At 41.9% G+C, this 15,796-nt stretch overlaps 1 protein-coding gene across 1 annotated transcript in view; it reads left to right on the top strand.

Annotated features, from left to right (window-relative positions):
• The window catches only part of FRK (fyn related Src family tyrosine kinase), a 63,121-nt gene that overhangs the window by 43,622 nt on the left and 3,703 nt on the right, over positions 1-15,796 (top strand). Inside the window, exons 5-7 of the mRNA XM_069974870.1 lie at positions 4,625-4,783; positions 9,024-9,205; positions 9,410-9,569. Of these exons, the coding sequence (XP_069830971.1) occupies positions 4,625-4,783; positions 9,024-9,205; positions 9,410-9,569 (501 nt within the window). The remainder of the gene's footprint in view (positions 1-4,624; positions 4,784-9,023; positions 9,206-9,409; positions 9,570-15,796) is intronic.

Here is a 15,796-nt window from a genome sequence, read left to right as displayed (position 1 = left end):
GTAATCAAGATGGCGGCGCCCAGCCTTGCTGCCGCTGTAAATGACGGGAGCTTCCTGTCTCGCGCCGGCTCTTTTGAAAAGAGCCGGGGTGAGACAGTGCAGTAAAAGGTGAATTAATTAAAAATGTGGACGAAAAAATAACTGGAAGTAATTACAAATGTTAATAAAATAATAAATTACATTGAATTAGTGAATAAAAAAAAATTGAATTTCGTGCATGATTGGTTCTCTTTAAGAATCTAAATCTGTACAGTCTGGAGGAAAGAAAACAAAGGGGGGGCATGATCAAAACCTTTAAAGTTATCTTGTCAACCCTCTTTACTCTATGCAATTCTCCACACCAACCACAACCTTAGATGCAGCACATTCAATATATACCTGTATAACACTTGTCTGTGTCTTTTTTCTGCTCTAAAATCACTTAATTTTATCAATGGACAGTATCACCTAGGCGGGGCTTCATGGCAGTTGGGCCATCTTTCCTATATGGACAGTGGCAGTTAGTCTCTATCTCCCGGGTGGGTAGAGCCCCAAGCCCCACCTAGGTGCCACCGATAAAATGAAGCGAATTGAGAGCAGAAAAAAGACACAGACAGTGTCTTTTCCCCGGACAGAGAGTGCTGCATGTAGGTGCCCATGAGCATATGCCCTGCTCATTCCTTTCTGCTCGCTGCAGTCTCTGTCAGACCTTGTGTTTCCCATCCTCTCCATTCCTGCTATAATGTGCCTGCACGTACACTCAGCTATACACACTGCTGCTATAATGTGCCTGCTCTCACACTCGGCTATACACACTGCTGCTATAATGTGCCTGCACTTACACTCAGCTATTCACACTGCTGTATACAAAAGTTTCTGACACTGTCCTCCTGCACAGCTCTGTGATTTTCACTTTCTGATTGGTCCATGCTGAACACACACCCCGTCCCCATTGCTGTCATGTGATTACACAGAGCTCTGACAGCAGCCCTGCTTCTCTATTCTAGCATGTTGTACTACGCTACTGCATTATGGGGATCTGCAGTTCCATCCTGTATCTACAAACTGCTGCTGTTATTTTTAGGTTTATGCAGTTACTATATATAATACTCCACATGCTGATTGCTATACTGTACAGAAACTTATAATATCACATATTCAGCTGTTTCTAAATGTTTTTTTTTTTATTTGCTTTACATGTTATTCAGAATATACAATGATTATTTTTGGAATGTAGAATCAATTGTCTGCATTTCAATAATTTCTTGCAAATATATGTTTTATTGAAAAAGAAACAAAAACAAAAAAAGATTTACTGAAATGAAGGAATATGGTTCAGATAAGAGGTGAGGGGAGGCGATAAGGAGATGGGGTACCCATTGATAGGATGTGGATTAACAGTTGTCATATAGTAATTTTCGCCTAGTCAAACCTCTCATGAACCGTTACTATACAGTAATTAACCATCTAGCGAACCTGGGGGAGAAAAAAGGAGGGGGAGCAGGGTAACAGGGGAAATGGGAGTGGGGGGAGGGAATAAGGGGGGTATAGGGGAGTGATTGCGGTTTTTAAATAACGTACCTTATCCGACGCCCATCGGCGACACAGAAGCCACCTCTGTAAATGTAGTTTGATGTGTAATATGGGTGTTCGGCCTTGGAGTATATCCTGAGGTTTTAAAGGTGTTCTTTAATTATGTCTTTGTACTTATCTGACTCTTTGAATATTGTCCAGTTGTACCATTTCATTTGGAATTTTTTACCTGTGTCAAGGTCATCTGCTACCAATTCCTCCAGTCTGTGGATTGTGTCCACCTCGTCTATCCATTCCTGGATATTTGGAACTGTGGTGGTTTTCCACTTTCTTGCTATTGTCGCTCTAGCAGCTGTCAGCAGAAATCCTAGTAGTGAATTCTTAACAGTATGCGCTTGACCAGGTATCATTGATAACAGGGTGTGTTTTGGTTGGTTTATAATTTTAATGTCTGATATAGTGTTTATGAGATTTGTTATATCTGACCAATATTTCTGTATTGGGGGGCAGGCCCACCATATGTGTGTCATTGTTCCTCCGCCTCCACCACATCTCCAACAGGCGTCTGTCTGATTCTGATACATTTTAGAGAGTTTAGATGGGACCAGATACCATCGTGATAGAATTTTGAAATTCCTCTCCTGTATTTTGCAGGATATGGAAGTTTTGTGAGTAATAAGGAAGGACATAGATATCTCCTCCTCAGTGAAGGATAAATCTAGTTCTTTTTCCCAACTTTTAATGTAGTCTGGGAGTTTCTCTTCCTCCGAGACCAACCATTTGTATATCCTAGACACTGTTTTAGCTGCGGTGGAAGCGGACGTGCAAAGCTCTTCAAACGGAAACATCTTCCTATTTAGTTTTAGGTTATCTTTTTGTCGTGCATAAAAGGCTGTCAGTTGAGAGTATTGCTGTTCAATGATTTCTGTTGGCAGTGTGTCTCTGGATTCTTTATGCGGCAGTTCAGATACCTGTTTAATTCCCTCTTTGTCAGTTAGATCAAAAAATGTGATATTTTCTTCTGTGGGTAAGCCCAAAAAGGACTTTTTGTGTAACGCTGGGATAAATCTGATGTTCCTTCCTAGAGGTGTGAGTGGGCCATCATGTCTGAATTGTGTTGAGGGTAGTTGCTTCGGGTAGTTAGCCAGATGTGTGATTGAAGCGCTAATTGGAGATGATTGGAGGGATTTGATATCTTTTAAGATGTCTTTTGGTGTCCACAGTATGGCCGTGGAGTCGAAGTTTGTAATGGAAGCTTCCAGTTTAACCCAGGTTTTGTGGTCCCTGTGTTTGAAAGCATCATAAACCCTGTTTAGGATGGAGGCCTGGTAATATGACTTACAATTGGGTAGGGCTAAGCCCCCTTGAGGCTTTGGTCTATTTAGTGTTTTATTGGCTATACGTGTTTGTTTGTGTGACCAAATGAATCTATTGAGAATGGAATTCATCCTGGATAGGTAGGTCTGGTTTAGGGTGGCCGGGACTGCTTGGAATAGATATAGCAGTTGGGGTATTATGTTCATTTTGAGGATATTGATCCTGCCTATCCAGGAGTATTCTTTTTTGTCCCAGTTTGAGATGTCTTTTTTGATTTTTCCCATGAGGGCGTCAAAATTTTCTTTAATTATGGTTTCGTTAGAAGTGGCAATCTGAGTTCCCAAATAGCTAAGGGATTTATCTTTCCATTTAAAATGGAAGTTGTCTATTAGATTCTTCCTAGCATCCTCCGGTAAAGAGATGGTGAGAGCTTCACATTTACTTAGGTTCAATTTATAGTTACTATGTGCTGCAAAGTCTTTAATAGTTTTCAGTAGGGAGGGAAGGGATAAGTGAGGCTGTGTGATGAATAATAACAAATCATCCGCGTACGCAGAGCAAATGTGGTATTTACCTCCTATCCTGATCCCTTTTATATCCGGGTTGTTTTTGATAGCGACTAAGAGGTGCTCCATACACAAAATGTAGAGAGTCGGTGATAGGGAGCAACCCTGTCTGCTCCCATTTTTGATGTTTATTGTAGGTGAGAGTGTGCCATTGACTTTAATTCTGGCTGTTGGGTTGTTGTAGAGGGCCATAATTTTCGTGGTCAGGTTTTCGCCTAGACCTATCTGTTTCAGTGAGGACTCAAGAATCCTCCAATCCATCCTATCAAAGGCTTTTTCTGCATCTAAGGCGAGAAACAATGTCCCGATGTGAGCATCCTGTGCATATTTGGCTAGTGAGAATGCTCTGAGTATTGTCTCTCGCCTCTCTATTATTTACAGAGCCGACTTGGTCTGGATCTATTAGAAGCTCTTCAATAATTTCTTATGGGAAAATTTACTATGGTTTAAGAGTGATTTGGATTACAAGCACAGTCCAGAAACGAATTATGCTCGTAATCCAAGGCATCACAGTATATTGAATATGCAGGATCTATGCTTGTGGATGGTGTGGAGAACTGCACATAGAGTGATATCACTGAACACAAGGGCACACAATCTGAGATTAGTTGGGTAAGGGGTCAGAAACAAAAGAAAATATTACTTACTGAAAGATTAGTAGTGAACAAAGTAGGAACAAACTTTCAGCAGTTTCGGTAGGTAAACCTACATTAATTTAAAGTAAACCTGCCTGGGATAAACATGTGTCTATTCTGAGATAATAGGAAAGGAAATACTAGGAGAGCGGACTAGACGGACCAAGTAGTCTTTTTTTTTGCTGAAAGTCTTCTATGTTTCTATGAGACGGGTAGGTTGAGCACTCTGTTTCTTTATTAGGGCTCATTACAAATTATAATTTAGCTTTGGTGAATCGAACATCATATGTTAGGCAATTGCATAAAAAGAACACATCTACATCTGAGAACAGGCAAACTTAAAACAAAATTCTTTCTTCTTGACATTTCTTACATTTTCGGTCTGATTCTTCATTTCAAAGGCCGGAAAGACATAAAAAGATTGTTTGTCTACTCAGTCTGATATCCTTCAGTTGTGCATATTGTTCAGATGGACTGGTATTCTTTGAGAGCTTAGACTGTGCATGCAGAAAAGACAAAATTAATTATTCTGGTGTGCTTTCCTAAAAGAAACAAAGTATACATATTAAATTGTTTTGTTTTTTTGTACCTTAGGATCAATGAATCCCCAAGACTTTTTAAGGGAGGCACAACTTATGAAAAGCCTCCGACATCCAAGGCTTATCCAGCTCTATGCAGTGTGCAGTTTGGAAGAGCCAGTCTATATTATTACAGAGCTTATGAGACATGGCAGTTTGCTTATGTATCTTCAAGGCAAGTAACAACTGAAATTGTAAATGAATTATGAATCTGAATAACTTGGTCACCTAGGGGGACATTTGCACCAGGCTTAAAAATATCCCTGCAGTGCTGAGGCTCTGGGGATTTATGTAGAGGTGCAATGCCTGTGCGCACCGGAGCCCATCTGTGTGTAGAAAGTGAAACCTACGCCAGCTCAGAGTTGGCGTAGGTTTCACTGACATTTTTCCAACAAAAAAATGTCAAATGCAGCGAACGCAGAGGCCACGCCCCCTCTCTGTGCTCATCTGCCCCCCAGTCTACAAGTTGGCTACAATTTTCAGGCTGATTAATCAGGTGCTGAGAAAACATGGAGCGCTAGCAACTGTTAATGACCATTGTCATGGCGTATCGTGAGTCAGAGCTTTCCACCAGCATTCCGTTCAGCAGGCTGCATCACAAATTTTCCAGCTCATTGTTACAATGAGCTGAGAGAAGCGCTCAGCTAAGTACTTCACTTTCTTGCTCCTTGCTCTCCCTGCCTTCTTGCATAAGACTACCCCTATAGACTTAAAATGGAGCATGTTTAAGGCAATGTTAATGTCTGTAGTGCAAAATAAAACATACTACATAATTACATTGTATGCAATGCATCCAGCATTTTATAGGCTTCTCCATAGGACCTTAAAGCAGACCTGTTACAGGGTTTTAGGTGGTTAAAATAAGTGCATAATTATATAAGGTTTCTAATTTCATTCATATCAGATTGAGCCCATTCAGTGCCAGGATAGCTGTTTTTTTCTTATTTTTATGAAATTGCACTTCAAAAACCCAGGGGTGTTCCCCATGAATGCAAAAGCCCATCTATGTATATCCTGTGGCTTGCCTGCCACATCTCTGTGCTTATTTCTATCAACCTCCAACTGCTTGAAATTTCATTAGACTTTACTTTCAACTTTATCTTCTGCTTCTAACAGCAACTTCAATGACTGGTCTGTGGTTGGGCTTTTGACAGATGCCTGATGTTCGGGTTCGGGTTCGAGTCCATCTGAACCCGAACGTTCGGCATTTGATTAGCGGTGGCTGCTGAAGTTGGATAAAGCTCTAAGGTTGTCTGGAAAACATGGGTACAGCCAATGACTATATCCATGATTTCCACATAGCCTTAGGGCTTTATCCAACTTCAGCAGCCACCGCTAATCAAATGCCGAAAGTTCGGGTTCGGATGGACTCGAGCATGCTCCAGGTTCGCTCATCTCTAGGGGCATGCAAAGAGTTTTGGTTTCTGACATTATTGTGGTATTTCTTGGGTTGGTGGTGTTTTCTTAAAAGGTAGCATTGTTCTGACATTTTTCCCATAGCCTTCTTTAAAGGTCATAAAATATACTTAACCACTTAACAGTGGTATTTAAATTGGGGAAAAAAATCCTTCCAAAATTGTTACTTTTTTAATTGTACATTTTAAAAGCATGGATTAAGTAAGTCTGTTGGTGCTTACCTTCGATGCATACAGTCTAGTTTTAACTTAGTGGCAGAACTTATTTTAGCTTTGAAAAGGAGTAAAAAAAATTATCAGTCATATATTTTCCTTTTATTATATGTGGCGGTAAAAGGCCTTCTATTGCATATATTGTATTCCCTATTTTTTGTAAAATTTTTGCACAATCCAAGCGACAGGCCAGCGTTACTTAGAAGTATGGGCCTCTTATTAAATCTGGCGGGGATGGTGCGTTATTTAAGATTGGCGTATGAGTACGCCGGTCTTGGTAAATGTCCCTCTTTATCTTTATTCTCTGCGTAAGTATGAATGCAGTGATACCAAATATGTGATACCCTGTCACATCCTTCACATGCCACATGGTCTACTGACTGCCCAGCATGAGAAGAGTTAACTTCCGGGAACTGTTTACAGCAGTAGAGGCAGGGCCTAGGCAATGTAATACAATTGGAAAACTGATATGGCCTTGGCCATCACACACACACAAAATAGCTTGGTTGAGCAAGCTCATGTTCTAAATAGGGATAAGGAGATAACCCGCATGACATATCTGCCCCATACTTTATTCCGCCAACATTGCCATCAGTGTTCAGCCATTCCCCTGTAACTGGCAGGATCAGCCAACATTCATCTAATGTTTATGGCTAACTTAACAAGCCTTTTCTGATTTGCAATTCATATTGGTTTATTTGATCACTGCCACTGAGAAAACTGAACTCTATTAAATTAAAAGGTCAAACCAATAAAGAATAATTGTCGCAAAAAAGCTCTATTAATTATAGCCCAATTACAAGATGACTGCAGTTCAGCAAGTTCACGGTAACAGTAAAGTCTCTTTTCCTTGAAAAATGTGGATGCATTTGTTCGTGGTGGAAATTGTATTGCTCTGCAGTAGACAGGGATGTGAAATATTGCAGTTCCAGGAAAGAAAAGTTGGAGAAATTTAATGAATTACTTTGGCAATAACAAAACTTTGGCTATTAGCAGAATACCAATTACTTACAGCCGAAATGAAAGGTGCTATCCCAATAATAAAAACACCCGATTGCTTGTCATGGATTACTTATTGTCGATATAACGGTTAGGTCTGATCTCTTAAATGTAAACCTATCTGTGCACTGTAAAGAGCAATGTTCCATGGAACAGATACTCTTTCTATCCATGCACCATGTTGATATATATATATATATATATATATATATATATATATATATATATATATATATATGTTTTTCTTCATTGAAGTCATCAGTTTATTTGTGATCAAGACTCAAAAAAAAAAAAAAAAAAAAAAGCAGTTACCAGACCGGTACTGGACCTGTCAGGGCTCTGATCGGCACCCCCAAAGCATATAGCGGGAGTGTTGACTAGTTGTTATGGCTGCCACAGGGTTATATTTACCTTCTGTGGCACTCCCAGCCGCTCTGCTGAATGAGTATGCCTCATGCACACTTAAAGGGGTAGTGCAGCGCTAAGAAATTATTTACAAAATAACACACATTACAAAGTTATACAACTTTGTAATGTATGTTATGTATGTGAATGGCCCCCTTCCCCGTGCTCCCCGACCCCCGCCTGTGGACCTGGAAGTGGAGTGCATTATACATACCTACGTGTCAACCCCCGTCCGCCGTCTTCTGACAGTGCTCAGCCGCGATTGGCTGAGCACAGTTATCCTCAGCCAATCGCGGCTGAGCACAGTTATGATGCGGCAGAGGGCGGCCGGCATGAGGGACGGCAGGAGCGGGTCGGCCGGCCTCCCAAAGATAACATCACTGTCAGAAAACGGCGGACGGGGGTCGACACGTATCAGGTATGTATAATGCACTACACTTCCGGGTCCACGGGCGGGGGGCGGGGAACACGGGGAAGGGGGCCATTCACATACATTACAAAGTTGTATGTGTGTTATTTTGTGAATAATTTCTTAGCGCCGCACTACCCCTTTAATCAGCAGAGCAATGATATAACTGATCAATGCTATGCAGAAGCATAGCATCGATCTGTATATGCAATTATGATATGCAAATATATGCTATATATAGATATGCAAATATCAAATGACTGCGTATTATTGTCCCTTAAAAAAAATGTAAAAAATGTGACTTAAAAATTTTTTAAAAAATAAATAAAGTACAAAACATACTTCTCTATTAAACATTAAAACCAATGCGACCGGCATAAATGGCATGGTAACATCATCAATAAAGCAGAATAAAAAGTAATAAGAAGCAAATAAAATGTCTTTTCCACGCAAGTCTGGTAAGGATAAAAAGTACAGATCATAGTGCGAAAAATAAGCCTTCACATGTATGTTATAGAAATATAACAGACAAAAGGGGTGGGGGGGGGCAGAGCGCCTCAGGGTGACACAAAATCGATGTAGGGCGAGTCTCAGAAATATATATGTAACTGCTCACCTGGTGTGGGTGTGCCAAGTCACGACCAACTTAAAGGACATAGGTAATAATTCTCAAATGAAGTGGTTGCCGCTGGAAATCAAAGTCCCTCGGTACCGGACTAACATTCAGAATAGCAAAAAAAAGCTTATAGAAGTCAGAATATGGCGATTCAAAGCCATGTTTTTTTTTCTAAAAAGTTAAAAAGATCCATAATATGAAGTGTTAAAAGATATGTTTGTTCCATTGCATTACAGATAATGAATGTTATTAATAACTTAGAACTCTTAGTAGCACGTCAGTTGTGTTTACATGCTTTAGTAACGAATCTGCTGTATAGTTCTAATATATTGATTTTCTATTTAATGTTTCATTTCAGCTGATAATGGAGCGACAATCAAAATACCCCAACAAATAGATATAGGTGCGCAAGTGGCGTCAGGGATGGCATATCTAGAGACACAAAACTTCATCCACAGAGATTTAGCAGCTAGAAATGTACTTGTTGGAGAAAATAGTGTGTATAAAGTGGCTGATTTTGGACTTGCCAGAGTTTTCGAGGTAAATTACGGGTGTTTTTTTTTTTTTTTTTAAATACATTTTTGTGTTTCATATTTGTGTATTACGGAAATGTAAGTTTTCCATCTGTTGCAAATATTGGATAAATATATAACAGAATTTGAAATGTATTTATTTTTTGTTTTGTTTGTTTTTTAAACTCTTAACGTTATACCAAGTTTGCCTAATTCTTGATTTCTGTTTCAGGATGATAATGTTTACCAGGCCACAAATGATACAAAGCTTCCTCTGAAATGGACCGCACCAGAAGCAATTCGGAGCAACAAATTCAGTGTTAAATCTGATGTTTGGTCATTTGGTATTCTTCTTTTTGAAATAGCAACCTATGGAAAGATGCCATATCCTGGTACGTTCAAATGTAATTTTGACATTATAATGGATAAAATCTAAAATCTTATGTATCACATTTCTGTTGTGTAATACCTGAGGCCCTTTGAAAATTAGGATAGTGCAAATGAAGGGGGGGGCGAACCAGTCACCAATCATTAACTGTATGTACAGGTCCAAGTGATTGGCAATAGTAATTGTAGGGGGTGACCAATTTAGAGAACCTGATAATCCTACTTGAAAAGATGATTTTTAAGGGTATGTTTAACCCCTTAAAGACCAAGCCCAAATTGACCCAAAGAACCGCGCCAATTTTCATTTTTGCGTTTTCGTTGTTTTCCTCCTCCCCTTTTAAGAGCTCTAGCACTTTTCTATCTACAGGGCCATGTAAGGACTTGTTTTTTGCAGGAACAGGTGTACTTTGTAATGGTGTCTTTCATTCTACCATAACATGTATGATGGAACCCCAAAATATAATTTATGAAAATATGAATTGATGAAATTGGAAAAAAGAATACAATATTGTAACTTTTGGTGGGGTTCCTGTGTATGTAATGTACTATACGGTAAAAACGTCATAATACCATTATTCTATAGGCCAATTTGAACCCAAATATTTGCAGGTTTACACAGATGTGTTTTTTTTTAAGAAATCCTTTTTTTTTTTTTTTAATTATTAGTAAAATGGCCCTATTGTGACTTCTATAACGGTTTTAGTTTTTCACTTATGGGGCTGTATGGGGTGTCATTTTTTGCACCATGATCTCTAGTTTTTATTAATAACATATCTGTGTAGATTGGACGTTTTGATCTCTTTTTATTATTTTTTTTGTATATAATGTAAAAAAAAATCAGCAATTGTGGCGCTTTTTTTTACTGTTTCCCTGTTTTTCCTGCTGTTTGCCGTACAGGATGATAATTGTTATATTTTAATAGATTGGACAACTTCGCACACTATGGTATATAATATGTTTATTTATTTTTATATGTTGTATTTATATAATGGCATAGGGGGGTATTTTTGAAAAACATTTGACCTTTTTTTTTTTACAAATTTTAAGTCCCCTTGGGACTTTTACATGCAATCATTAGATCATATACACTGATCATTGCTATGCCATAGACATAGCACTGATCAGTGTTATAGGCACTCTGCTCATTGAGCCTGCCTGAGGCAGACTCAATGAGCAGAGCACCGATTGGACCTCACGGAGGAAGGTAAGAGACCTCTGGCGGTCCGACTCAGTGATTGGGACTCCTGCAGCGTTTAAGGGGTTAATGCCAGGCTTCAGCGCGATTGGTGCAGCCTGTCATTAACAGTGAGGGCCCGCCTACTGATTGCAGCTTGCCCCCACCTACTATGAAGCACGCTCCACTCCTGAGCGTGCTTCATAGCACATCAAGGAAACTGTGTGGCCTCTCTTTATCATGTGCAAAAGAGTTTATTCAAGAAAACAAGTGATGTAAAGAACAAAACAGCCAAATCAATAAACATATATACACAAATGACTACAGTGTCCCTCTCTGTACTAAGCATGAGGCCCCCTGGTGTGGGCGTCCCCAAACTCCAAATGCAGGGGTACTGTCCCTGCGCTGTAGCACATTAATGGATACACAGGTAAGTAACATCAGTATGTGTCTAGCGGCACATCACATGATATGGCAGGCACAGAGTAGTAATACAGATACAGAGTATGCACTGAAGGCACTTTTGGCACCAATGCGTCAACCACTCAGTGCCTAGGTTAGGATATTTGAGTATAGACAATTTTATGACCCTGTTGTGAGTGCCCCCGCATCCTGGAGACACAGGCGTCAGTGCCACCGCATTCTTCAGAGAAACACATCAACCACGCACGCCGACATCTTGGACTCTCTGTGGGATGGACCACGTCCTTAACTATCTACCCTATTAATCTACTAACAACAACTGGACTAGCTGGACTAACCTTAACAGCAGGACCTTGGGGGATTATATCAAGCCCTTACATAAATCTGCACCTGATGGGCCATTTGGGGACCAATATAGCACCCTTTTACACAATAGTGGATCCTGTTATTACCTGCAACAGAGTGTCCGCCTTGAGGGGGTGTATACGACTACTATACTATACCATACAGTATCCTACGGTATCCACCATTATCAGCTTGTAAGAATATTTATACATCTCTATATGAGACCCACACTCTATTCCCTGATGAACCCACCTTACTGACAACAATAGGAGGGGGAAACGTGTTGGGAGAACAAGTGTGACGTCTTCCTGATGTTGATTCTATTCACGACAACAGGGTCATAAAATTGTCTATACTCAAATATCCTAACCTAGGCACTGAGTGGTGGACGCATTGGTGCCAAAAGTGCCTTCAGTGCATACTCTGTATCTGTATTACTACTCTGTACCTGCCATATCATGTAATGTGCCGCTGGACACATACTAATGTTACTCACCTGTGTATCCATTTATGTGCTACAGCGCAGTACAGTACCCCTGCATCTGGAGTTTGGGGACGCCCACACCAGGGGGCCTCATGCTTAGTACAGAGAGGGACACTGTAGTCATTTGTGTATATATGTATATATGTTTATTGATTTGGCTGTTTTGTTCTTTACATCACTTGTTTTCTTGAATAAACTCTTTTGCACATGATAAAGAGAGGCCATACAGTTTCCTTTTTCTCCTTAAATTTGTTATTATGTAATATGAAACTGTAGACCACAATACATAACACAACATCAGTCATAGTGTGACCAATCTCTCAAAGAATTCATAGCACATCAGCAAGTCAACAACCTAGGTCGTCTAGGGGTTAAAACTTTATGTATTAGGACTGAGTCTGATTTTCTCGGGTAATGCATTACAGAGAACCAGGGGCGGTCTTGGCATTTCTGGGGCCCCAAGCAAAGTCATGTCTGGGGCCCCCCCATGCCCCCCCTCCTCGACATGCGCTGCCCCCCCCCCCCCCCCAGTAGTCCTCTTATAACCCTCCTACCACCATACAGAGATTACATATCACCTCAAAACTGCTCTGAACAAAACAGGAAGATATTACCAATGATGCCATAACATAATACTGCCACACCATGACCCCTATCACTACAACCCTATAACAGAGTGCAGTTACATCCAGTGACTTACAGGAGGCGTCTTCTCTGATCAGCGTCTTTTACTTTTTTTTCTTTCTCTCTCCATCCAGCCTGGGCCACCTTGAAGTCTTCTCCCGGCTGGTAATCTTCCCTCCAGAATCTGTCAGAGAAATATTTTAGGCTCCAACACATACAGTAGTTAGGTCCTCTGTACCCCTATATAGTAGTTACGCCCCTCTGTGCCCCCACAGATTAAAGGTGTCCCTGTGCCCCCACTTAATAATTAGGTATGTTCTGTGCCCCAGTATAGTAGTGAGGCATATAGGCCCTTCTGTGCAGTCCCAATGTAATTAAGACCGCTGTGTGCTGCCCCCAGTTATATAGACCCCTTGTGCGCTGCCGACAGTAGTAAATACCACTTGTGTGCTGTCCCCAGTAGTATATAACTCTTGTGTGCTGTCCCCAGTGGTATATAGACCCCCCTGTGTGCTCCCGCAGTTATATATAGACCTGTGTGATCCTCCAGTTATACATAGCCCCCCTGTGTGCTCCCCCAGTATACTATATAGACCCCCTGTGTGCTTCTCCCAGTCGTATATACCCGTGTGCTCCCCCCAGTTGTATATACCCCCCGTGTGCTGCCCCCAGTTGTATATACCCCCCCGTGTGCTGCCCCCAGTTTTATATACCCCCTGTGTGCTCCCCCACTTGTATATAGCCTCCCTGTGTGCTCCCCCTTATATAGCCTCCCTGTGAGCTCCCCCACTTGTATATAGCCCCCTGTGAGCTCCCCCACTTGTATATAGCCCCCTGTGAGCTCCCCCACTTGTATATAGCCCCCTGTGAGCTCCCCCACTTGTATATAGCCCCCCTGTGTGCTCCCCCCTTATATAGCCCCCCTGTGAGCTCCCCCACTTGTATATAGCCCCCTGTGAGCTCCCCCACTTGTATATAGCCCCCCTGTGAGCTCCCCCACTTGTATATAGCTCCCCTGTGAGCTCCCCCACTTGTATATAGCCCCCTGTGTGCTCCCGTTTATATAGCCCCCCTGTGCGCTCCCCCCGTTTATATAGCCCCCGTGCACTACCCCACTTATATAGAATCCCCCTGTGTGCTCTCCTGTTTATATAGCCCCCCTGTGCGCTCCCCCGTTTATATAGCCCGCCTGTGCGCTCCCCCGTTTATATATACCCCCACTTTGTGCTCCCCCCGTTTATATAGCCCCCCTGTTCGCTCCTCCATTTATATAGCCCCCTGTGCGCTCCCCCTGTTTATATAGCCCCCCTGTGCGCTCCCCCCGTTTATATAGCCCCCCTGTGTGCTCCCCCGTTTATATAGCCCCCTGTGCGCTCCCCCCGTTTATATAGCCCCCCTGTGCGCTCCCCCGTTTATATAGCCCCCCTGTGCGCTCCCCCCGTTTATATAGCCCCCCTGTGCGCTCCCCCGTTTATATAGCCCCCTGTGCGCTCCCCCCGTTTATATAGCCCCCTGTGCGCTCCCCCCGTTTATATAGGCCCCCTGTGCGCTCCCCCCGTTTTATATAGCCCCCCTGTGCGCTCCTCCCGTTTTATATAGGCCCCCTATATATAATACACACAAAAAAACAAAAAAAAAAAACATTTTTACTCACCTGGGTTTGGCGTCTCCTCTTCTCTTCTCGTCTCTTCCCTCTTGTGGCCGCGGGAAGTGTTTCCCCTGCGGTCACAAGAGGCCGCTCTACCGTTGTCATGGCACCGGCGCTCCAGTGACGCCTCGAGCGCCGGCACCAGAGACACAGAGCAGCCTCTTGTGACCGCAGGGAAAACACTTCCTGCGGCCACAAGAGTGACTGACAGGGAGGGAGCCAATGGCTCCTGCCCTGTCAGTGCCGCTGCTGCCTGTAACTATGTGCGCTCGTTACGAGCGCACATAGTTAGCCGCAGTGGTCTTGGGCACCAGAGCGGGGCCCCCCTGGATGTCGGGGGCGCAACGCAATTGCGTGGTATGCGTGGTGCCCAAGACCGCTACTGCAGAGAACTGATGCAGCTCGGGTAAATCCTTGGAGATGGAAGTGAGAGGTGCGGATTATGGAGGCATTGTAGTGACAATGTGAGTTTTAGCCGTTTTTACACGTGGTGATTATTGTTCAAATTTTCGAGATAACCATCATATTTGAGCGATAATCGGCTTGTGTAAACACAGCTAACAATCGAGCGTTGAGCAAGAAATCGTTCATCATGATCTTTCAACACGTTCTCAAATCATCTCTGATCGCTCACTGAAAATTCTCTGATCGTTTCGTCTAAACAGTCTTTGGCTATGTTCACACAATTTTTTTTCAGCTCCGTTTAAAATTACGTCCGTTATTTTGAGTCTAAAATAACGGACGTTATTTAGCAGCCTGGCCTTCCTTTAGTGCAATGACTGGTGTTTATACATTATTCTAGTTTGGTTACTAATTGGACTTTGGGTGCGGCTTAATTGAAAAGTCCATTGAATTTAATAGTAAAAATGGAGAAAGAAAAACTGTGTGTGAACAACTAATAAAAAATGTCCGTTGTTTGCAAAACACGTCCGAAAATAATGATCATGTTCATTATTTTGACGCCCGCGGCAAAAACGTCCGTTATTCAATACATTGCGTGCATTGGACGTCTGTCTTCCCATTGACTTCAATGTATTACCATTGCAGTCAGTTAAATCTCAGCAAAAACAGACTTTTTTTAAATGTGAAAATTGGCCACCTTTTCAATATTTTTGACGTTGTGTGAACATAACCTTTCACAGATTCATCCTAATGTGCGAGATGGGCTTAAACGATCTTAAAACGATCCTAATAACGTTTTTTGAACGAACACTATAAGTACACTTATAGAGATGGAAGTGTCAGGTGTAGGTAGGTTAATGCAGTTTTAGTAAGACTGAGTTGGAGATATAGAGAGAACGCAATGTTAGAGATGGCAGACAGACAGTCACTGGTGTTTTGTAGCAGTGCAGAGGTGATATAACGGGAGAGGTATATAGTTACGTGTCTTTAGCTTAGGTGTAGAATGAGAAATAAAACGGGGACCCAGGATGGATCCCTGAGAAAAGAAGAGGTGGAGCTGGCAAATTATACTCTAAAGAGCAGTCAGAATGGTAGGTAGAAAACCAGGAGAGAGCAGAGTCATTTTGTTTCC

This window comes from Dendropsophus ebraccatus, chromosome 6 (assembly GCF_027789765.1).
Source record: "Dendropsophus ebraccatus isolate aDenEbr1 chromosome 6, aDenEbr1.pat, whole genome shotgun sequence".
Taxonomy (NCBI): domain Eukaryota; kingdom Metazoa; phylum Chordata; class Amphibia; order Anura; family Hylidae; genus Dendropsophus; species Dendropsophus ebraccatus.
This window is presented reverse-complemented; position numbering and strand designations above follow the sequence as displayed.